General features: G+C 33.4%; 3 protein-coding genes across 3 annotated transcripts; all 3 read left to right on the forward strand.

Moving 5' to 3' along the window:
- Nucleotides 1-11,753: 11,753 nt before the first annotated feature.
- On the forward strand, nt 11,754-14,211 carry LOC125809366 (GDSL esterase/lipase At1g29670-like). The gene is made up of 4 exons (XM_049489020.1): nt 11,754-12,146; nt 12,881-13,114; nt 13,205-13,463; nt 13,979-14,211. The coding sequence occupies exons 1-4, from the start codon at nt 11,754-11,756 to the stop codon at nt 14,209-14,211; spliced, it is 1,119 nt and encodes a 372-aa protein (XP_049344977.1).
- A 2,926-nt stretch (nt 14,212-17,137) lies between these two features.
- Nucleotides 17,138-19,986, forward strand: LOC125809300 (G-type lectin S-receptor-like serine/threonine-protein kinase At1g34300). The gene has a single exon (XM_049488960.1). The coding sequence runs from the start codon at nt 17,292-17,294 to the stop codon at nt 19,803-19,805; it is 2,514 nt and encodes an 837-aa protein (XP_049344917.1). The 5' UTR covers nt 17,138-17,291; the 3' UTR covers nt 19,806-19,986.
- Nucleotides 19,987-21,221: 1,235 nt separating this feature from the next.
- On the forward strand, nt 21,222-22,388 carry LOC125809474 (F-box/kelch-repeat protein At3g06240-like). Its single transcript, XM_049489102.1, has one exon. It carries the CDS (start codon nt 21,246-21,248, stop codon nt 22,386-22,388), a length of 1,143 nt encoding a protein of 380 aa, XP_049345059.1. The 5' UTR covers nt 21,222-21,245.
- Nucleotides 22,389-24,238: the final 1,850 nt, after the last annotated feature.

Consider the following 24,238-nt stretch of genomic DNA (forward strand, 5'->3'; position numbering starts at 1 on the left):
AATTGAGTTGTTGGGACATGCCCCCAGCTAACTCTAACAAGACTGAAAACTAGAAATAAAGACTGGAAAGTAAAGCATGTCTATTGTCCTCGAAGTATGAGGACTCACCACTAAAGCTGCTGAATTTGGACTGGAAATCGAACTAAGCGTGATCTGAATATTGAGTACCTGGACCTACATCATGAAATAATGTAGCAAAGTATGCATCAGTACTTGAAATGTACTACGTATGCAAGATATATATATGCTAAGTTGAACAATGCATCACTGAGCAATGATATAATCTGAACAAATATATAGATATGTACTGAAGTATAACTGAAAGATGAACGGGATGCAATGGCCATGTACTAGTCATGAAGATAACATGATGAACTGTACACTAAAGTAACTGCTAAAAACCTGATCAATGCACTAAGAGTCTGACCGTCGGAGCTACTATTAATCGACATAAACCACGTGAGTTAAACGTGTAGTCTGATGTATACGCCTCATCGAGAGGACCCAATATACCTTGGTAGGGATATAGAGGCATGACTGTGGCGTGATCACTGAATTTGATGCCTAACTGAGGAGACTTATAAACCTACGCGGGCACATAGTTTTGGGACTTTAAGGGTACGTTGAACCTTAGTCCAACTCGGTGCTAAGTCTACTCCCAACTGAATATTAATGAAGCTAAAATGCACTAAATACTGAAGAGCTCAAAACATTGGCATGCTAAGTGAGAATGCAACATTTATATACTGAGAATATGGCATTAGAAATCTGAAGCATGATTTTCGATCTGATTGTCTTAGCCAGTATAATTCATGAACTAGGATAAATTACACATGCTAGAACTGAGTGATATGCATGGAATTATGCTAAATTTATCGAGAAATAAGTTATTTAGATCAAGAGAACCATAATCACAATAAATTTTGAAAATCTAGAAAACCCTAGGTCTGAACAGTATATGAAAATCTGAAGATCTAACTGAATTATAGGGACTTAATGGGTGAAAGGAACCCACTAGTGAAATATTATTAGTATGATTCATTATTATAATAGTATTACTATTTCCAGATTATGCATGTTTCAGTTAGGGGTATATTAAGCACCCGAGCATCCTTATGGAATAAAGGTCTCCGATCAGCGTTTGTGGCCCTTTAGAAGCAATCCCTAAATTCATAACAATGTGTCACTATAGGATTTTGTCTTAGATAGACATTAGCTAGTGGACCCACTTTACCTAAGTTTTCAGCCCCCTTACAATGACAAGTACTGGACACCTATTTTTCAGTGTGAGGGCAATACATTCTATATTGTAGCTCACATGGTTTATGTCAGGTATTAGTATCTTCCACAATCATGATATTAGTTATTGCATGACCTTGTAACTATGTATTTCATATTAATATATCTCAGCTTTATGTTATGTTATTTGGTCATTACATCAACATGTTTTTACAGATTCAGTATGTTCATATATCATTTTACTATACATATTCCTCCTACTTAGAACATTCAAAGTACTGACCTCATACTTTAAGCCTTTATTGTTTGATAATATAGGTTCTAACACTCATTATCAGGCCTGCGGTGAGTATAGATCCAGCCAGCTTGTTGTAGCTTTTGATGAGTCCTTATATATCCAAGGGAGGTCCTTTTATGCTTCTTATAGTATTCTACTTTCATTTTTGAGATAGTTATATTTAGTTAGAGGGTTTTACCAGTAGCTCATATTAGTAGAGGCTTTAGATAGTCAATTTAGATTCTGCGTATGTAAACTAAGATATTGTCTATTTCAGATTCTTTTTTAAATAGACTTATTTCATTTATCTTCTTCTTTCAGTTCTATTATGTTGTCTTAGTGTCATACCATGCCATGAGGTTAGCTTGGGCTGACTCGTGTGTCTAAGCATCAAGTCGCATCTAGGGGTTAGTCTCGGAGCATGACAACTAAGATATATAAGGCTATTTTCACGTGTGGGAACACTTTTTTCTTCCCAATGAAGTACATTTCCATGGTTTCAAAGAATCCTTCATGAATGAATTAGGGTTAGGACGAAACCCCACATTATTGAATTATTCTTGAATCTTCATAAAACCCCAAGAACTCTCTATGAAAGTATTTTAAGTTCTTGATGATTCTTTTCGCGTGAGTTTGCTAAAATTTTCTACATGAAATTATGAAAATTTATTGAAAGAAGAAATTCTTATCTTGGGAACTATTTTAATGTTTTTCGTTATGAGTTCTTGATAACTCTTTGACAATTTCTTAATATTTTATTCTTGAAAATTCTTGTGTTGTAACCTTAGAACTATGTGTTATGAAAATTTTCAAATATGATACCTTATGACGCTATTTTCTGATTCTTTAGCTTTATTATTTTGATATGATATATCTCGCTCGTGAATTCAAAAGTGATATGATGATATGAATTGAAGTTATGAAGTATGGTAGTTGAATGCTATGAATATAAGCCTTTAGACTATTTCATGATCATGTGAGCTTAAGGGAGATAAATAGTTAACCGAGAAGGCATAAATTTAAATGACGAACATTGAAACTATATTTACCGACGCAGGTTAAGGACCATATAGTTGGTTCGGGAGACTCTTTATGCCCCTGCTAAGGGCTAATTATCGATCCATATGATATGTATACATATAGTTCATACTCAACAAAGTATGAGATGATTTAAGATGAGAACAGACTTCATGCGCTCACATGGTGGTTTATGTCGGTTACACTATTAATCTCTCATAATGAACTAAAATATAAAATGAAAGAAATATCCTTAAGGTAGTCAAAATGATGTCATCTCTTAACCTTCATATTTTACGATTATGACCATGTTAGTTGTATCTATTGATCTGTTATGTACGTTATCTTTTATTTCGTCATTTTACATATAGTACAATTTCATATGTACTTACAAATATTTTGTGTGGAACACTGCATTTTCTTATTGATGCAGACTTAGATACACAGATCCATGATCAAGTCATTTGCTAGGTTCCATATCTTCTGCTATTGGTGAGCCCCTCTCGATTTTTAGGGCTTAGTCTACATATTTTAGAAAGTCATATTTGATTTTAAGATATACCGAGGACTGTCACACCCCACCCTAGGTTAGGCAAACAAGTACCATATGAACACATGTTTTACAAGTGACCTATGACGAGAAAGTGAACTACTATGCATATAGATTTGCTACTGAGAAGCTACATATACAATACATGTCGACTAGATAAACCAATACATGTGACGGTAAAACTATGAATACAAATGATAGTTTTAAAATGTCTACAAAGCCTCTACTAGAATTCATGACTGTACAACTATCAAAATACGCATAGTAAAGACTCGGCAAAGCCCCGAATCAACCTACATCTCACCAACAACCGCTGAGTATCATGTGTCTCTATGTGGGAGATCTACTAGTTGAGTACCTGTACCTGCAACATGGAATGCAGCGTCCCCAATAAGGGACGTCAGTACGAAAGAATGTACTGAATATGTAAGGCATAATACAACCATATGTAAAATGAGAGCTCAAGTGAAACCAAATACAAATAGGTAAGGATTATAGACCACCTTTGCTTATACTTTTGGAATCGTGTATGTTACATTTTTTTCTTTACTTTTCTGTGCGTTCTAAACTTTATAAGACATATGATACAAATGACCAGTTGATCAGTGGTAGAAGAGGATGACCCATGCTAGGCATTTAATTCCTGGGATGCTGTCCTCATAATTCAACCAATTAGGATCGGCCCATGCTAGGCTTTCGCCCCTGAGCTGCCACCCTTCTATACCAATTGGGATCATCCCATGCTAGGCTTTCTCCCTGAGCTGCCACCCTTCCATACCAATTGGGATCGACCCATGCTAGGCATTTGCCCCTGGGCTGCCACCCATCATTACATAAATTGCTTCACTTAGATTCTTTAATCTTTGAGATTGTTGTTTTGATGTTCATAACTCTTTTGAGATTATTCTTTTGATGATCATAACTCTTTTGAGATTGTTGTTTTGGTGGTCATAATCATTGTTGAGACTTGGAACTATGAACCACTAGTAGAAGACATGTGAATATGAACTTACGATAATAACAATGACATGGAAAGCAAATGTGACACCAACATAATACTTAGGAGATTATCTGACTCAATAAGCATTTTGACATCTTAAATTGAAGCACATATCAAGTGAAGACATTTAACATTCAGCCAAGAGATTTGAACTCTATATGGTAGCCAAAACTCACTAACTAATATCAAATACAAGTTACACATGAAAGTGGAACCAAGGGAGAACGTAGGTAGATTCAACTTAAGGATGGATACATATTCCAAGTAAGTACATATAAAATGTACAATAGAGCAAGTAGGGATCTTGTGAGGTAACATAATAGTCTAACACAATGGGAGTAATAACCAATAAATGGAACATATGAACATGTGACAAGATGACATATTGATGGAATAGACAATTTAAGGAAGTTGGCTTGAAATGGGCAGATTGTATATCCAACATATAAAGATATGTACCATGTGTAATCTAGGATCACTTTGATTTATATAAGGGGAATACGTGCCAAGGGTACTTTGACGATGAAACACGTTTAAACATTGCATGCTAATACTTGGTAGAGTAAGCACGCACATTTAGTAGTAAACTCATATTAGAGTACTCACTTTAATGTTCTAAGGAATAGGAACTGCAACTATGGATCAGTCACTACCAAGGGCACTTAGAAAGCTTACTTTTTGTAATATAAGTGTTGGATTTATGCCAAAGAAATAGGAAATCGAATAGCCTTACATACCTTATTGCACAACTTTGAATATTACAATGAGTTAACCGTCTTCCTTTCAGATTATTTATCTACAATGGAGTAAATAATAAAACTAGCATTAGTATCTAATAAACAAGTTTGGGCTACTTGATCAGACCAAAATAGTAATTGGCAGTAAATCTGTAATTGATCCCATCAATGGTGTTCTTCCCACCCATTCTCCTCTAATTTTTTTCATATACTATACATCCTTCTTATATGGTCCTCCGAAACTCCTTGGGCTTCATAAAGTTTGGAAAAAAATATACAAAGGGATGGTAGGAAGTAAGCTCATGCAACACTCAATTAAGTGGTGTATCACTACACTTTCAATATTCTATCGTATAACCAGTTCCCATGACTTCTCTGCACATATCCAGCCACACCCCCTTATTTTACGATACACAAAATAGTCCCTAAGCATCACAATGTAGAAATAGCAATATGAACATACGACTTCCAATCAACATCCCGTGAGTTCCAACTAACATTACATTTACTCAAAACGAGCTCACAATAAAAATTTAAGGGGACTCCACTCCATGGCTTTCCCAACCAGCACGTCCTTTCTCCAAGCTCACACCATATAGAGACAACACTCCTTATTTCATTAACACATAAAAGCTTTCACAAAAAATGCAAGAACAAGAGAGGGATGAAAATTTCCATAGCTTACCTTGCTGGACATAAACCTTACTTGCTAAGACTTGGATTCTTCAAGGTTTAGGTTGTCCTCTCCCCCATAACTTGATGTTAAATCAAATTATTCACCTGAATTCCTTAAGATGGGATATGTTCTACTAACTTGTACTTTTAAAAGAAAGGGTTTGCTTCAGATTTTAATAGTGAAGCTATAGACCAGAACTCTTGGAGCTTCTATGGCTTTCCTTGGGAGCAATTTCTGGAGAATAAGTGATAAAGGAGATGTGATAAGCTTGAGTGCTTTAGAGGTTCCTTTTAGACGTTTTCACTTATTAAATTGGAGAAATAATATGGTCCTTTACTTTTAAGCAAGCAGGTGCATCACCTCCTTACTCTTACATCAAATACCACATTTTACTATCTCACTTTAAACCTATTCTATTGTCACTAGTCGCATAGAAATTCGAGTCCATAACTATACCACAAAGCAATGTAGAATACGGGGAGTTACAGGGACCTTGTCCCAAATGAAACTATTCAGTTATGTTTAGAGGTTCATAAATAGATGAATAGTTACGTTACATTTGGACCTTCATATCATTTGACAATGATTTTAAATCTCTATGACTTATGTTATAAAAAAAAAATTCTTATGAAACTTATCTCTTCAAATGCTTTCAAATATATTTTTCTGATATGTTTAGATGTATGCTCATGTCCAATGCCATGTTATAGGTATGCTCAGGATAGTAATGCATTGCGTATCAGCCACGTTCAGAGTATAGGCTCGGGTGTGACAAACTACCCGAGACTTGATCATGAATTCCATTTTACTAGTCATGTGACACGTCAAAGAATTTACTGTGATAGATTAATTACTAATATACATTTTGAACGCGAATAAATGGTAAATAATCTCCATAAATTTAAATTTGACTCGACTTTCTAGACAAGTCTAAGGGCAAAATACGTAATTTTCCTTATAAGGAAATAACAATAACTGTTATTGATTCAAAATAGAATAAAGAAAATGTCAGTTAATTTGATTTCATCTACAATCTAAAAAGAGGTAATCGTTTGTTAATATTTTTATAGATCTTTAAAAAAATGGAAAATTTGGATAATTTTTGTAATGATTAACTATTTATCTAAAGAGATTATATATACCCGAAATAATACACTAGAGGATTATATATACCACCAAACATCATAATCATACATACAAGTAGGTGCTATACCTTTCAAACTATAAAGGTGTAAGATTTCAATTCTAAAATATATGAAATGTTTTGGAAGAAAGGCAAGAGTAAGGTTGAAAATGAGTTTCCTTTGGTGAAATGGTTGACGAAGGATTTTAGAGGTATAAGATTTAATGAGAGTGATATGAAATACCTCTTCAAAAATCTAGATCCTATAGTCGCTGTAATAGCAGAGAAAGAAGGTGAGGTAATGATTCCTCTTTGGGATCAAGACACTCAAGTTAACCATCTCTTCAAGTTGAAAAAAAGACATAGATGGAGATTTTGGATTATATGAAGATTGGATAGAACGTGTGGTTAAGAGAAGGGGATTTGAGGGAAAAGAATTAATTGGTTTCTATGTCAATCGATTGAATTTGGAACTGACATTTTCAGTGATTGACACAAGTTAAAATTCTAACTAGAAAGATCTTAGTGTTACTTTCTAATTGCAATGATTTTATTTTCAAATGCATGTATACTAAGAATTTAATATCAAGAGATAACATGCATTTATATATTTTTCCTTTATACTCTTAGCTCTTGAATTTGTGCAAATATTATTCATATCTCAATTTCAACTTGATGTGTCATTTATAGATGCACTTTTTTCACTTTCTTAAGAATTATTAGTATGGAGAAGGACTAAAATGCTCTTGTACTATTGAATTTGGTACCAAAATATCCGTTGTTTACATTTTGTCTCTAAAAGGCTTCCACATCAACGTATTAGGCCAATTATGCCCTTATTTTTGGGGGGCCATTTGAAAATATAATTAGTGACTTTATTTATTATGTGCCACGATAAGATTGATTTATCGTAATTGTTCTGAAGGTATGAAATTCCAACCTAAACCCAGATCCATCCAATAACATTTACACCCAAAAGAATTCATGTTACCACTCTAAAACAAGAAACTATTGTTACCCCAACAATCCTAATGCCCATTGAAGAACTAACATTTGTGCATGGATAGCCAACTATTATTTGGGAAGAAAGTATTTGCAATACATAATTACGAGAAATTCTCATATGAATATCAAAACTTGAGGAGATACATAAAAACTTTTACAATGTGAAATCGAAGCAAAACATAAGATATAATTTTCCTAGAGATATGCATATATTGATTCACTATACAATGAAGGATTATGTTCATGTGATATCTAAACATGCATATTTTCTTAGGGCGGAGGATGACTATGGAACACTTCAAAAATTGGTAAATTGAATTGGAAACGAAAGTTGCAGAAAATTGGTACTAGTTCAGTTCGTATGAGCCCATCTACATACAAGGTCCTACGGTCAGTAGGAAGGCTCTCGTGAAAAGGTCTGAATAATGAAAAAATGTCAAGTTTAGAAGAATTCCTATGAAACACCAAGTCGGTTCGTGAAAGGTTCTACGACCCGTAGGAAGCGATCGTAGAAAAGACTCTAGACTTAGTGAAATTTTGAATTGAGTTTGGGTTCTACGATTGGTGTCTACGACCTGTAGAAAGACATATGGACCTATGGATCAATATACCACTTACTCTCCTATTAATTAAAATTAAAAGTTTAACTACTCTTTTAGGGAAAGTTCAAATTCCATTACTAATATGAGATAGTAGCTATAGTAAAAAGCTAGATTCATCCTCATTAATCAAAGAAATATAAGTTAGATTTTGGCTCTACTTTCAAATAATTGAGTTTCATAAGCGGTTTTCCAAATCTCAACTGATTTAATAAAAAAAAAAGTTTTATAAAAAGACAAAAATAAATAAGAACAAGAAAATATTTTTTGAGTGATGTATCCGAAATCAAGGTGTAATGTATCGGGATGTTGAAGAATGTATTCGTAACCGGAACGCGATGTATCGGAACGTTTTGGAATGTATCCAGATTCTACCAAATTTAAGAGATTTTTGTCATTTGAAAAAAATAGAAATAAAATGTAATTAGCTCTCAACACTATGTAATTTGTGTATAATATCCCTTTTATATGATTAAAGGCTTACTGTTGACATAATTGTTGGCCATTAGCATTACTATTAGTAATCATTTCTTTTGTTAGGCTTTCCTTAAGATATCAAATTAGTACAATACTATGGATTTAAAAAATGCAATACTGCCACTCATCTTTTCTATATTCAGTTATATATATATATATATATATATATATATATATATATATATATATATAAAAAGGGTATTAAAACTTTTTGCAGCCATGGTTGACAATTATTTTTACATTAACACTCTATTTGGATCATTGTTACCCATTGTATTGTATTGTATCGTTACTATACTTACAATGTTTGTTTTGATTGTTACTTAAAATGTATCGTATTGTATTGTTAACTTTCATTGTTACATAACAATGAAAATCCCTATTTTATGGAACAACCGATTTGGTGTGTTCCCATTGTTACTTAATTTATTTTTCCAATTAGATCTTTACATAATATTTTATAATACTATTTTACCCTTTACCCTATATTATTTAATTATAGTCAAACCTCCTAGCCTAGAATAATTAATGATATTTTAGTAAATTTATAAATTACAATACAGTACGATACAGTCAAACCAAATAATAAAAATGTTATTCTTTTTTATTTTTATTTTATGACAAGGGAAACCCGCAGCCGCTACCCTTTTAGGTGCGCACAGAGTAAAACCCCCGCTCTTATGCAATAGCTCGCAAATCATATAGGAGGGGTAACCTACACTAGGAAAGCTCGGTGCGACGAGCTCGACCCAGAAGGCAAACCCCTTTCTTTGGTATTTGCTTATCCTCCCGCTATGATTGCTCCTGATATTGCAGAATCATATAGCTTCAGAAGCAATATCTAAGTCAAAGGAAAATCAAATATCTCATGTTTAATGATTAATATGATATATTCTTTCTCTTATCAAGATACATTCTCATGTAAATAATTTAACCAGCTGATTATTAAAAAAAAGGAATCAGTTACCACTTCTTGCTCATGAAAATATTGTACAGGTATTATAGGCTTATAGCACATCCTTGGTGCTAGCTCATCTATACAATTGAATGACCTTAAAATAAGTCATTTAATTCAGATAAAAAAGATTGTACATTGACAATTAGCAATCATCTTGGTTTGGGATGGATGGGGATTAGATCCCTGTGAACTCTTCTATTAAGATTTATGAAGCTGATGTGAGAAGCCTATGATACATCAATGTGAACTCATCCTGATAGTTCTGACCCTCTGATGATAAGTTATTTCTACTATCCTAATTTGCAGATGGTTCGTCCTTTAGTTTACTTTTGTTTAAGAATGTGAATTGAAAGGAGGAAGCACTGTTTAGTTGTTCTTTTGTTATTTACTTTGTACGCCCTGTATTCCTGAATAAGGATAGAAAGCTTCTACAAAGTTGGGAAGTTTTGTAGTATCTTAAAATGCTCAGTCTTTATTAGAACTTTACTAGTGAAATTGCATGCAATTCGATTCATGCTGTGTTTTCTTCTTTTCCTGGAGTTATGTGTTCAGATGTTTTAACATAATACACCATCTCCTTGATTCCATTTTGATGCAAATTATAAGAACTTAGTGAAAGAATTGATCTTGCAGATAACTGAAACCATCTTATCTCTTATCTTTCTCTAGTATATAATACTTTATTCAGTCAAAGCAGACATGGTTCAAATGGTCCTCCTGCAGTTATGGTTTCTTACGTTTCTGTCTGGACAGTGTTAACTGTGTGGGGAGGGGTGGATGTTCTACGTTAAGGAACTTTAAACCTTGTAGGAAGAAGTGTCTTCTTTAAGCTTTGGAGGATGCCATGTTATGGGCGGGATTTGATGTTCAATGGGAAGATGCCAAAAAGGAGGAGAAAACGCAGGGTATGGAATGTCGCTTCATTCACGTTAATGTGAGTTGTTTGGAGAGGAAGAAATAGGAGATCTTTGAAGGGGTAGAGATGAGTTTACTCAGTTGAGTAATATTCTCTATTCCTGATCTGCTTTTGGTGCACCCATGTAATTCCTTGTTGTATAGAAGATTGGGTGGCCTTTTTGCATATCTTCTTGTTGGTTCTTTACTTTTCGGTACTACCCTTTGCATACATCCAATTTTTTGTCCATGTCATTAAGGAGGCTCTTTCTATGCGGTGTAGCAACTTATTCTTTTCTCCCTCAACTGGTGTTCGATATGTCCAGTGTCTACTGTGGAAGCCACATTTTCTGAATTGATGTTAAGCAGGGCAAAATATACCTTTAACGGAGACTTGATGAAAGGCGGCATGGATTTTTGATTTAATTTTGAGAACGTTACCTAATTAGACAAATATTTGTACCATATCTACTAAATTCTTCTGTACTTTAAAATAATTACATAATCTCTTTCTCTCACTCTCCCTCTCCTTCCCTTTCTCTCTCTCGTGCTTATTTGGATATATGATACATGTATATATGCACGGGTACACTAATGAATGTCTCAATGTATATTTTGATATTAAATACATGTATTTTTTATATCAGATACATGTATCTATCTATGTACAAATACACTAAATATTTGACACTGATGAAATTGATTTTGGATAGCACCTGAGTATAGCATTGAAAAATGTTGTCAATAATAATTCAAGATAGGCAATGAAGGCCATGAAATCTTATCTTAACTTAATACAAAAAATTCAAAAGAAAAGAGAAGGTGATTGATGGCTATTAAGATTTTTGCATCACTATAAATGTTAAAACTTACAAATTAAAATTCGTACTACTAAAAAAATTTCTATTTAAAAAATCAAATAAAAGAAGAAAATGTTGTTATAATTGAAATCAAGGAATAAATAAGAACAATTTAATGAAATTTTATCTTTTAGTCACACGTGTCAAAACAAAACATTACAAGTAATTAAGAATCGAAAAAAGAGGAGTCAACACTTTCAAAGTTAGTTACTACTCAATTCTAACTTCGCATTGTAGTATTTTATTCCCATCCATAACTCAATTTTTGTTTAATCTTCTTATTAAAAGGAACACACACAAAAGGAAAGAAACAAATAAAAAATATATAACAACAAAAAAACATGATGTCTCCAAAGGCAAAAACTCTCATCATCCTAAGTTTATTCTTGCCATTTTTATCTCTATGCAATTGTCAATGCAAATTTAATGATCAAAGCACAAAAATAAAAGGAATGTTTATATTTGGTAGCTCATTGGTTGATAATGGGAACAACAATTTTATTGAAAAATGTAAAGCAAAGGCAAATTATTTGCCATATGGAGTAGATTATGTAAAAGGTCCAACAGGAAGATTTACAAATGGTAAAAATGTGATTGATCTACTTGGTGAACATGTAAAACTTGGTCCAATTCCAACATTTAAAGATCCTACAACTAAAGGGAATGCCATTCTTCAAGGTGTTGATTTTGCTTCTGGTGGTTCTGGTATTCTTGATGAAACTGGTGTTGTTTCTGTGAGTTCTTTTAACTCATTTTTCTCTCTTTCTTTCTTTACTTGTCATAAAGTTACATGGTATTATCTATTCCTTCCGTTCTTTTTTAGTTGTCATGTTACGCTTAATGTTAGTCAAAATTCATATCGTTTGACGGTTAAAAAGAAAACTATGACAGCTAAAAAAGAACGAAAGAGGTATTTTCTAGGTGAAATATTGATTAACAATGTCGTCATATTTAACCATGTATACTTGAACAAATATTTAGTACTAGTAGTTTTTAAGCATTAACCAAATAGATTCTTCAACAAAGGGACATTTTTTGTTGAAAATTTATACAAAATGAATTATTTTGGTTATATGTTAATGAAACTCCTTGGGAACTTTTTAGTACAATATAATAATAAAGGAAGTTCAAAAGTTATTTTAAATCGCAATATCAAATCTCAATTGTTGAAAGTAGATCAATCTACGATGTATGTAGTAGGCTTGTGATTTTGTAGATCATATTTTTAACCACATGATATATATATATATATATATATATTACTCTTTTGTCTCAATTTATGTGACACCTTTCAGATTTTGAAATTCAAACAAGTCTATCTTTGATCGTAAATTTTTCATATGTGACTTTTTACGTAGTTTACAAATATATCATGCACAAATTTTTGATCAAACTTAAACTGTCTGACTCTCGAAAAACGAGAAATATTTATTGATGTTTGATTCTTATAAATTAATGAAATTGTTAGGGAGAAGTGATGGGCATGAATGAACAAATCAGAAACTTAGAGAGTGTAACAATACCTGATTTGGAAAAGCAACTTGGATGCAAAAGCAATGAAGCACTAAGCAATTACTTATTTATAGTTGGAACTGGTGGAAATGACTTTTCACTAAACTACTTCTTGAAATTCCCATTCAATAATTCTACTCTTCCAGGCTTCATTTCTAAATTGATCACTGGACTCTCTCAACAACTCCAGGTACCTGACTACGTCACACCTTTTGTTGGCTATGCCTCTTTTGTCATTACAATATTTTCGTTAATTAAATCATACGATTTGATTTTACAGAAGTTGTACGACTTGGGTGGACGGAAATTTGTGGTAATGTCATTATATCCAAATGGTTGCAGTCCAATGGTACGCGCTAGACTCCCAATTCCAACGCCACATGATTGCGTTCAAACAATAAATGTACCATTAGGTCTCTACAATACCAATTTAAGGAGCTTGTTGGATTACATGATGCAAAAAATGCCTGATTCTAAGTTTGTCTATGTTGATGTCTTCAACATTATTAGGAATATCATAAGAACTCCTTCTCAATTTGGTATGTCTTCTTTACTTTCTTCGTATTGAACATTGCTTTATAATATTATTGTTATGTTGATGTTATATTAACAAATGATATCTAAATAAGTTTTGCTTAGTCTCATTCTTTAGAATTGTCTTTGTCATACTTGTGTAAATGAACTTTAAGTCTGAATTATGTACTGTACTCAACAGAAAAACGTCACACAGCCACCCCCGATGACGATCTGTAGTATTAGTTTGAGAAAGTCGTTTGATTTTTAACCTAGATAGATTGGTTGCTATGAAAAAAATTGGAATTAGTTATCAACTTCGTTGTTAAATAAATAGTTTGTGTAGTTAACAACTTTTTTTGATGATATATTTTGTTGTTTACCTACAAAATTGATTTGTCGCTAGTGAATGAAAGATGAATTTATCAACTATTAATAGGTTAAACTAGTCCTATATTTTCTTAGTATGCACGACTATGTTATACTGGTTTTGTTTCAATTTATGTGTCTTACTTTTCTTGAATTTGCAATTTAAACACAGGTATTGATAATGTGAGAGATCCTTGTTGTGAAGTACTAACAATAAAGGAAGGTGGGAACTCAACTTTGTGCAAAAATGGAGGACAAGCTTGTTCAAATAGGAACAAATTTGTGTGGTTTGATGGGTTGCATCCCACAGAAGCTGTGAATGTTGTGCTTGCTAATAAGGCCTTTAATTCTGAGCTTAATAGTGAAGTTTACCCAACAAATGTTAAAAAACTCATAGAAGGGTAATATGGATTTTAGAATTAAGATAGTTGCAATATGTAAGAACTTTTTGAAGCCTAGGATGAGATTTTAGAAATTTATTTGGTGGTAATAATATTTTTAGTTTAATTATATGCCACATTTCACAAGAGATCTTCTCTATGTTAAGATGTGGGAGATCAACAGAATAAAATACAAGAATCATTTTCTTCTTTTGTAATTAGTTATTTTATATTATTTCATGGACTGGTGATTATGCTTGTAGCTATTGTTATCTCATTAAAAACAAAAGGTATAGTTGAATTTGTAGGTTTAAAGGACAGACAGATTGAATCGATCGAAGTAAATGAAAAATAATTAGAGTCTGATCAATTTGAAATTGTAGTTCTCTTATGTAAATGAAAAATAATTAGAGTCTGATCAATCTGGAATTGTAGTTACCCTTATATCAGGGTGTCCAATTGGACACCACTCGTCGGAAAATTATATCGTATATACAAGTAAAATAATAAATAAAGTGGTTAAATAGCATATTTTGGACTCCATTGACACAACAATATGAAGTAGCCTAGTGGTTTCAGGCGTCTTGAAAGAGTGTTCGAATCTCACTAGTAATAACTCTTTTTTTTCACTTTTTAGGAAAAGCAGACTCACTTTAGCACTTGAACACTCTTCTTGAAATTTTTTACTCCACCACTGAATTGGATGTACAAGAAAATGAAAAAGCATATTGAAATTAGAATATAATAATGAGAAAGTCAAATTTGATGTCCTCGAACATGAAGATTGAACCCCTCTAACATGATATCCTTAAATGTTTTTCTTAATAGGTGTTTATTGTCTCACAAATTCAGTTATATACTAAACGTAATTTTTTGATCTATTTATTTAAAGTAATTAAATTCCAAAAATATACTTATGTGGTCGTCAAGGAGCAAGACTTGTATTTTTAGTTGGGAAAAGCCAAACTTGGTGTTTAGATTTGACATTGTCTTTGTTTGAACAAATCAGTCACTTGACTTTCTCATTTACTCCCATTTTCATGAGGTTTTAGTTTTCAAACTTTGAATTATTTGAGGTTGATTATATAAATTTATTGCGTTCTTAAATAGTTCATCATGATAATAAGACTACTTTTGTATAAAACTCAACTTGTTTATTGGTTGAGATAAATTAATGTCATATATTTAATTAATAAATTTATATGTGTTTATATTAATTTTTTTGTTATAATAGACACTTTTATCATTAAAATCTATATTTTGAAAAAAATTCAAAAATAAAAACTACATATATAATCGCATTTTCAGGTTTACGCCCTTATGAATTATGTCTATCTTTTTTATAACAATATTTATGCATTTTTATATATTATTATAATAAATTGTTTACACATCTATGTAAGTAATGTATTTATTTTGTATAAATATAAAATATATAATAATGTATAAAAATAAATTTACTTTGTATTAAGTGTAAAACATGTCTTTTGTAAATTTCAAATAATATATATATTACTCTCTATCCTAATTTATGTGAGCACGTGTGAAATTTTGAGAGTAAATCAAAATTTCAATATGTTTTTAAAATATTTTATGTTATTAATTATTGTGATTTATAATATTATTTTTTTGTAATTTTTAAATATATATAACATACTTAAAAGGAAAGTAAGACATACATTTAACAAAAAAATGTGTTAAATATAAATAGAAGAAATTAAAGTACAAGGACAAATCAGAGAATTCACTTACTGATCCTAAGCGCCCAATGTATGTTACTTTATTTGTCTCAATTTATGTGGCTATCTTCTCATTTTTAAATAGTTTTAAGTTGTTAAATACTTTATTTTTATGTACTTTTTAAATAACATGTTACCACATATGTCTCAATTTATATGGCACATTATAAAATTTAGGAATAAGGATCTGAAAAATACCCCAACTTTGGTCGGATTTGTTGTTACGATACTAAATTTTCTTAAGGACCTATTACCTCTCTAGACTATTTAAAACCATATTTTTTACCCCCTGAACTATTTAATAGTGTATTTTAAAGATATATATGTGCCCACATGGACACATTACTATTTATAGTTTTGCATTATTTTTTATGTCCACGTGGGCAAATATATATCTTTAAAATACGGTATTAAATAGTCTAGGGAGGTAATAGGTCCTCATGAAAGTTTAGTATCGCAACAACAAATCCAATCAAAGTTGAGATATTTTTCAGACTCTTATCCCTAAAATTTATATAGTAAATAAATTTGTTAATATATTTTTGAAATATTTTAAGTTGCTAATTGTTGTAATTTTATAGAATAGTCTTTTTCATAATTTAAATATCTAACATACTAAAAATGAAAGTAAAACATATAAATTGAAACAAAATTATTAAAATATAAATAGCAAAATGAAGTTTTATGACTAAAGTACAAACATATATAATATGTGAGGAGCAGGGAGCTTGACCCCAAGCTCCTCACACACACATATATATAATCACCTGGAAATCTATCGATTTCTTCCAATTCAAAATAACATTAAATTTAAGCAGAAGGCAATAACTTAAGCCAACAAATACAACATTGAACAAGTCATAAATTGATGTAACAAAGATGGAAAGACACGTCAGTAAAGGTTCTTTAAATTCGACTGGGGAAATTACCAGCTTACCCTTTTGGATATCTGCAAGGCAAAATGACAAGAATACCCCTTTGAATGTCCAAAGAAAGCCCAAGGCAAAATGACAAAAATACCCCTAAGGATGTTAGAAAGGCTCTCTCTTATTAAGAATGATAATTTTATAGGAGTAGTATTTATTTACATCGAAATATTTTATTCTAGAATTAATAAATCACAACACGTTACTTATTATTTTGATATTTTCTTTCAATTATCAAACCAAAACACCAATTCTTCTGGCCAAAAAAGTATTTCAAAATTGAAAATTCAACTCAAAAGAAGGCCAAAGTAGAAATGTAAAGTCAAAGTGGACTCTTCTTCTTCCCACCTTCCCCTGTTTTCTCCACCTCCACAACAATGGCACACAACTCATAAATCCACACCAAATACCTCATTCTTCTTCACCCATTTCCTCCAAAAATGAGACTACTATTCATACTTTTCACCATTCTTATCATCACCATAGAAGCTGCAGATATTCTTCCTAATACTACCCTTTCAGCTTCCAACCCAAACTCCAAATGGTCATCTCCAAACAACACCTTCTCTCTTTCCTTCCTACAGCTCGACCCCACAAACCAGAGTTCCTATTTTGCTGCTATTTCTTACAACAATATACCCATATGGAAAGCCGGCGCCGATACCGTTAACGGTGGAGCAGTTGATATCTCTGGTGAACTACGGTTCCTCTCTAACGGTGACCTTCAGCTCATAAGTGGGTCTTCTGGTTCTGTTGTTTGGAGTTCAGGAACTGTAAATCGTGGTGTTTCTTCAGCTTCTCTTGATGATAATGGAAATTTTCGTCTCAAAAACGGTACGGTATCGAACATTTGGTCTACTTTTGATAACCCAACTGATACTATTGTTCCTGGACAGAATTTCACTAATAATCATGTTTTGAGATCTGGGTTGTATTCTTTTAGGCTTATGAATAATGGAAACTTGTCACTTTTGTGGAACGCTTCTATAGTGTATTATAATTCTGGGTTGAATTCTTCTGCAAATGTTAACTTGTCTTCTCCTAGTTTGGGAATGCAGCCTATTGGGATTCTTTCACTTTCTGATCCTAGTCTTTCGAACCCTTTGAATGTTGTTTATAGTAGTGATTATGCTGATGAAGGGAACATTCTAAGGTTTTTCAAGCTGGATGATGATGGAAATCTTAGGATTTATAGTTCTACACAGGGTAGTGGGACTCAAAATGTGAGATGGGCTGCTTTAACTGATCAGTGTCAGGTTTTTGGTTATTGTGGGAATTTCGGGGTTTGTAGTTATAATGAAACTGATCCAACTTGTGGATGTCCTTCGCAGAATTTTGTGCTTACTGATCCAAATGATAGTCGAAAAGGGTGTAGGAGGATAGTTGAACTTAGTAATTGTCCTTCCAATGCAACTATGTTGCAATTGGATAATGCTAAGTTCTTGACTTATCCTCCGGAATTATCTGAGCAGATTTTTTCTGCTGGTATTTCAGCATGTAGGTTTAACTGTCTTGTTAATGGTGCTTGTGTTGCTTCGACTTCTTTAGCAGATGGCACGGGGATGTGTTATATTAAACAGCCAAACTTTGTTAGTGGCTATCAGGCGCCGACCCTTCCTAGCACTTCATTTCTTAAGATATGTGGGCCTGCAATGCCTAATCCTACTGCAGTTTCAGAAACTGTTGAGGAGAAGAATGGAGGGAGGGTTCCTGGTTGGGTTGTCGCAGTTGTGGTTGTGGCTAGTGTCTTGGGTTTGATCCTGTTGGAGGGTGGTTTGTGGTGTTGGTGCTTTAAGAACAGTTCTAAATTTGCATCACTGTCATCTCAATATGCACTTCTTGAATATGCCTCTGGTGCCCCTGTGCAGTTCACATTCAATCAGCTTCAGCGGGCAACCAAGGGGTTTAAGGAGAAGCTTGGTGCAGGAGGATTTGGGGCTGTTTATCGGGCAGTTCTGGCTAATAAGTCCGTTGCTGCAGTGAAGCAGCTGGAAGGAATCGAGCAAGGAGAGAAGCAGTTCAGAATGGAGGTTGCTACTATTAGTAGCACACACCATTTGAATTTGGTGAGATTAATTGGGTTTTGTTCTGAAGGGCGCCACAGGCTACTGGTCTATGAGTTCATGAAAAATGGTTCTCTTGATAAGTTCCTCTTTTCAGAAGATCATTCGTCGGGAAGGCTTTTGAACTGGGAGCAACGGTTTAATATTGCTTTGGGGACGGCAAAAGGTATCACATACCTTCACGAGGAATGCCGAGATTGTATAGTTCATTGTGACATAAAGCCTGAGAACATACTGTTGGATGAGAACTACATTGCCAAAGTATCAGATTTTGGCCTCGCCAAGCTCATTAACCCAAAAGACCACAGACATAGAACCTTGACAAGTCATGTGAGGGGTACTAGAGGATACTTGGCTCCTGAGTGGCTGGCCAATCTTCCTATAACTTCCAAATCTGATGTGTACAGTTATGGTATGGTATTACTGGAAATAGTGAGTGGAAAAAGGAACTTCGAAGTCTCTGAAGAGACTAACCAGAAGAAGTGCTCTTTGTGGGCATATGAAGAATTTGAAAGGGGTAATATGGAGGCCATTATGGACAAAAAGCTTTCCAATCAGGAGATGGATATGGAACAAGTTATACGAGCAATTCAGGTGAGCTTTTGGTGCATCCAAGAGCAACCATCTCAAAGGCCAACGATGGGCAAGGTGGTTCAGATGTTAGAAGGCGTTTTTGAGATTGATCGGCCACCAGCACCTAAAGCTACTGAAGGGTCCTTTGCTGGAACCAGCTTAAATGCCAGTAGCACAAGCGGTGTCTCCACCTTTGCAGCCTCGGCCCCAGCTCCCTCTTCATCATCATCATTCCAAACTGCAGGATTCCTGTCTTCAGCTTCTGCAATAAATGTCGAGAGGCAATCATCATCACTTCTACACTCCGAAATTAAGTGAGTCTAAACCATACACTTTAGATTCCCTACAAGAACTGATGGGAGTTTGGAGTTTTAGTATCTCAAAGATCATAGTTTGACTTGTGTCTTACAATTCATATCGTATAATAGATAGGGTTTGCATATATATATATATATATTGATATGTTTCATATTAGAAAATACCATTCACTTATTTTCCATATCCTATTATTCACCAGAATTCGGCGACTCTCTCATGTCCTGTCCTGTCTGTGGTGCTTGTCCAAATTCTTTTTATACATGAAGCTAGGGGTGCATCAGTTGGTTCGGTTTATCGGTTTTCGGGGTCAGGAATGATTTGATTAGGGGGTGGTTGATGTGAACCAGAAACATGACTATAATATCATTTGCTTGTAGAATTGTAATGTCAACTTAGGGCCACCACTAATTGACTATTATCAGTAGCTTGTAATATTTTAGAGGCAGGGGTCCCAGTCCCAACATTAAACTAGCTCATATTTGGTTGGCTTTCATTTCCAATAATTTCTTGTGTTGATTTTTGCTTAAATGGGAACTTAGGTGTCATTTGGTTTGCAGAATAAATTACCTTAGGATTGTATTCTTGGAATTATAATTCCTGCATTAATTAATGACATTTGAGAGATGAGATAAAATAATAATACTAAGTTAGATGAGATAAGATAAGATATTCATAATTAAGTTTGGGACAAATTTATATTGTGTTTGGTTGAAGGTATAAATTTATTCTGAATTAATTTATACTCTAACTATACAAAGTATAGATTTTATCTCAAACTTAATTTGTTAGCGATCCTTTCCCCACTGAAGTGAGAGTTGGAATTGTCTTAAAATCCCCCTGTCATAATTAACCTTTAATATACAATGTCAAAAGCTTAATTCACATCTAATTTTGTGTACAAAGCAGTGTTTAAAAAAAAACAGTTTTAGGACTTGTTTTAAGGCTTGTCACCGGGTGGGACACTGATAAAATGTCTAGAGGTTCACATGTGGGATTTAGTTATGTGAGATTTACATTTTAAGTGTCCAATGGTATGCCTTAAACTAGTTCAATGCTAACACTTAGAGGTCGCTTAACAATTCTTACTCAAACTGTGTCAAATTCCTATGTTAACACTAGGGAAAAAAAGACAAATATACCCCCAAATTATCGTAAATGGTATGTAAATACCCTCCGCCATACTTTTGGGACATTGATGCCCCCGCCGTTCACAAACTAGAGCATATATACCCTTCATACTAATTAAAAGGTAAAGAAAAACTTGTGTTGTACAAGTTTGACCAATACAGAGATAAGATTTATGTGGATAATTCTTCCATACGTGTTGACAAACTCAACAATTATAAGTATTCTGTAGTATTACGTAACTTGAAAAACATACTGAAATTTGATGAGATATAGTTTCTTTAGAAAAATATCTGTAGCTAAGAGTTGTAAGAAATGAGTGAAGAAGCAACATCCCTGATGGATCTTCCATCTCCAATCTTGTTACAAATTCTCTCTACATTACCTCCTACCGCACTTTTATACGTCCAAAGCATCTCCAAATCTTTTCTAAATCTAACCTTAGATTCCGAATTTTTAAAACTGTCACGTTCAGCATCTCCAGCCAGCATCATCATCCACCAATTCAACTCTAATAGGACCAACAGCTTAAAGTTTTTGAAATTCGTAGTCGATAACTTTGATCATGATCCAAATGTTGACCTTGATCTACAACCTTACTTTCCTGTTGATCGATTTTTCCTCGTTGGATCGGTTCATGGTTTTGTTTGTTTTAATTACTTTTTCGGTGATGTTGATAGTATTTACATCCTCAATCCAACAACAAGAGAATATATCATCCTTCCTGAGCCACAACGGGTAAGAAAGTGGCCTAATATAGTCAGGTATGGCTTTGGTTTTGATCCTGTTAGGTTCGAGTACAAAGTGGTTAGAATTTACCAAGAGGAAATTCGCGATGATGATACTAATGGTTTTCGTTATTACAAGTCTGGAGCTCAAGTTTACATAATTGGCAAAGGGTATTGGAGAAGTTGTGTAGAACATGTCATGTTCGGGTTTGGATGTTGGGTAGAGGGGGTGAATCTATATGGAAAACTTCATTGGTTGGTTTTTGATGCTAATCAAAATGAGTTAATATGTTCGTTTAATTTGGAGAATGAGTTGTTTGAATCATTCCCAACTGCTCCAGGGTACACTAAGGAAAATTGCCCAAATTTACGAAGTTTGGGAGTTTTTGGACGTTGTTTATGTGTGTGTGATAATAATGCAGATACTCAGTTTGAGGTATGGGTGATGAAAGAATATGGAGTTACTGATTCATGGGTTAAAGAGATTGTGATAAACATAGCTCCTGAATGCAACGATTGGTTGTGCTATGAAATGATTAATCTGTTGAAAGTTTTTGAGGATGGAGAGGTGTTGTTCTTGTGGCGCGATGATTTCTTATTCTTGCACCATCCTGTGAAGAAAACTTTGAAAAAGCTTGATGTCTGTGATGGGAACTTGTTGGCATCTGTCCATGTATCAAGCTCTTTCTCTCTCAAGAATTTTGAAGCAGAAGTTGTGAAGGTCTTTTAGATACATACATATATTGTACTACTAGACATGCCAAAAGCAAAAAAAATCTGGTAGTAAGAACTGCAATAAACAAGAATATATGCATTCAAAATGTCTAGACTGAACATTGAGTAACATTGAAAAAAAGAGTTGGAATTTTCAGAAAATAACAAAGTAAGGCTGAGAGAGAAATAATGCAATGCAATCAAAGGAAAATATTTTGATCGATAGTCAAAGGTAATGTAATGAATGAGTTTTGCTTGTAAGTTGCTAATATTCTCTCCTTATTTGATCCATAGTCAAAGACAGATGTGTCAATTTGGTCCTCTTATTATTTTAAATTACAAAAATTCCCAAATATATCATTAAGTTTTTAGAAAAAAACTGATCCGAAACCAGTTGTGAAGATGGATTTTAGGTATAACTCAATCTCAGAAATCACCTAACGAAGGATGATTTTTCAGAACTCTCGAGAATATAATATGGGGCTCAACAATAAATTGGAATTACTCTGACCGACTCTGATATCAAGTAAATATATATCTTGAGCAACTCAAACTCAAATGCTAATTCATGAGAAAAATAATTGTCTAAACCCATATAACGAGATCAATTTTTCAACCCTTTTTCCGATGTTGTACTTCTTAACCCCACTTACCTCAAAAATCACTAGAATTAATAATGGGGGACAAGTTCTCATGTCCCACATGCTGTTGACTGAGTCAGACAAATAACTTGAAATTTGATCCAAATACAGATATTTTATCTCAAATATTGCCACATAACCCATCTAGATTCTTCCATGGAAGAGTTTTGTGCATATAAGAAGGAAAACTCACAAGTGAAAAAGTGGAAAGTTATTTGGTTGAGAACCAAACAACTTTTCCAGCAAAGAAAAAGTTAGCCCAGAAAACAAAAAGTTGAGGCAAAACAGAGAGTTTAGGAATTTTCTTAACAAGGGTGGTTGCCCCTCTCTTGTTTAGCCAATGATTTCTTTTTTCCCAAAAAAAAGAAGAAGCAACAACCCTTGGATTCATGTTAATTTCTGGGAAATTACTGGATCATTGAAATGGCAAATATACATATACTACTATATTCCTCAACTTGCCAATAATCTGGTCTTTTTTGTCTCTGTTACTCTCTGCATGTATGTTGGTTGATTTTGCATAAAAAATTAGAGGCGGTGATGATGATTTCTTTGAATTCTGGGCTAACTGGATCGGTGATGGAGACTATCCGATCCGTATCTTGGCTTGGCAAACCACCTGAGAACTGGCGATTTTGCAGCCATGGCGTGGTCGCCTCTCTTTCGTCCTGATCTCTTTGCAGATCTGAGCCTCTAAATCATCCAAAACTTTGTTTTCCTATGTCTGATTCTCCGGTTTAGAATTAGGACTGTAGGCACTAGGCAGGGTGTTCGCAGATTAATTTGGATCCATTATTGATTAAAATTAAAAATTAAATTGATTGGATATTTGATTTTTTTTTATATTTGTGTATTCCTTTAATAAAGTTCAATATTTTGTGGGAGATAAATTATACTGTTGAATGTTTTTCTTAATCAACATATATTTTCTCACAATTCAGTTAATATGTAATAGAGGGATTAATCAACCAACATTTGAAATCATGAAAATTTACTGGAAATTACCGAATGATTGAACGGAAAATGTACTCTTTTTTCTTTATCCAAACGTGTTTTCCACTGTCTGTTTATCTGTGTAGGACTGTAGGCAAGGGGTGTTCCCATGTTAATTTGGGTGGATTATTGGTTAAAATTTAAAATTAAATTAAATTAATTGATTGTTAACTTATTAAGTTAAATATAATATATATTGGGGAACTGTAGCAAATAGCTCGGTTTGTGTTAA

This window comes from Solanum verrucosum, unplaced genomic scaffold (genome assembly GCF_900185275.1).
Source record: "Solanum verrucosum unplaced genomic scaffold, falcon-dt-bn FXZP01000062.1, whole genome shotgun sequence".
Taxonomy (NCBI): domain Eukaryota; kingdom Viridiplantae; phylum Streptophyta; class Magnoliopsida; order Solanales; family Solanaceae; genus Solanum; species Solanum verrucosum.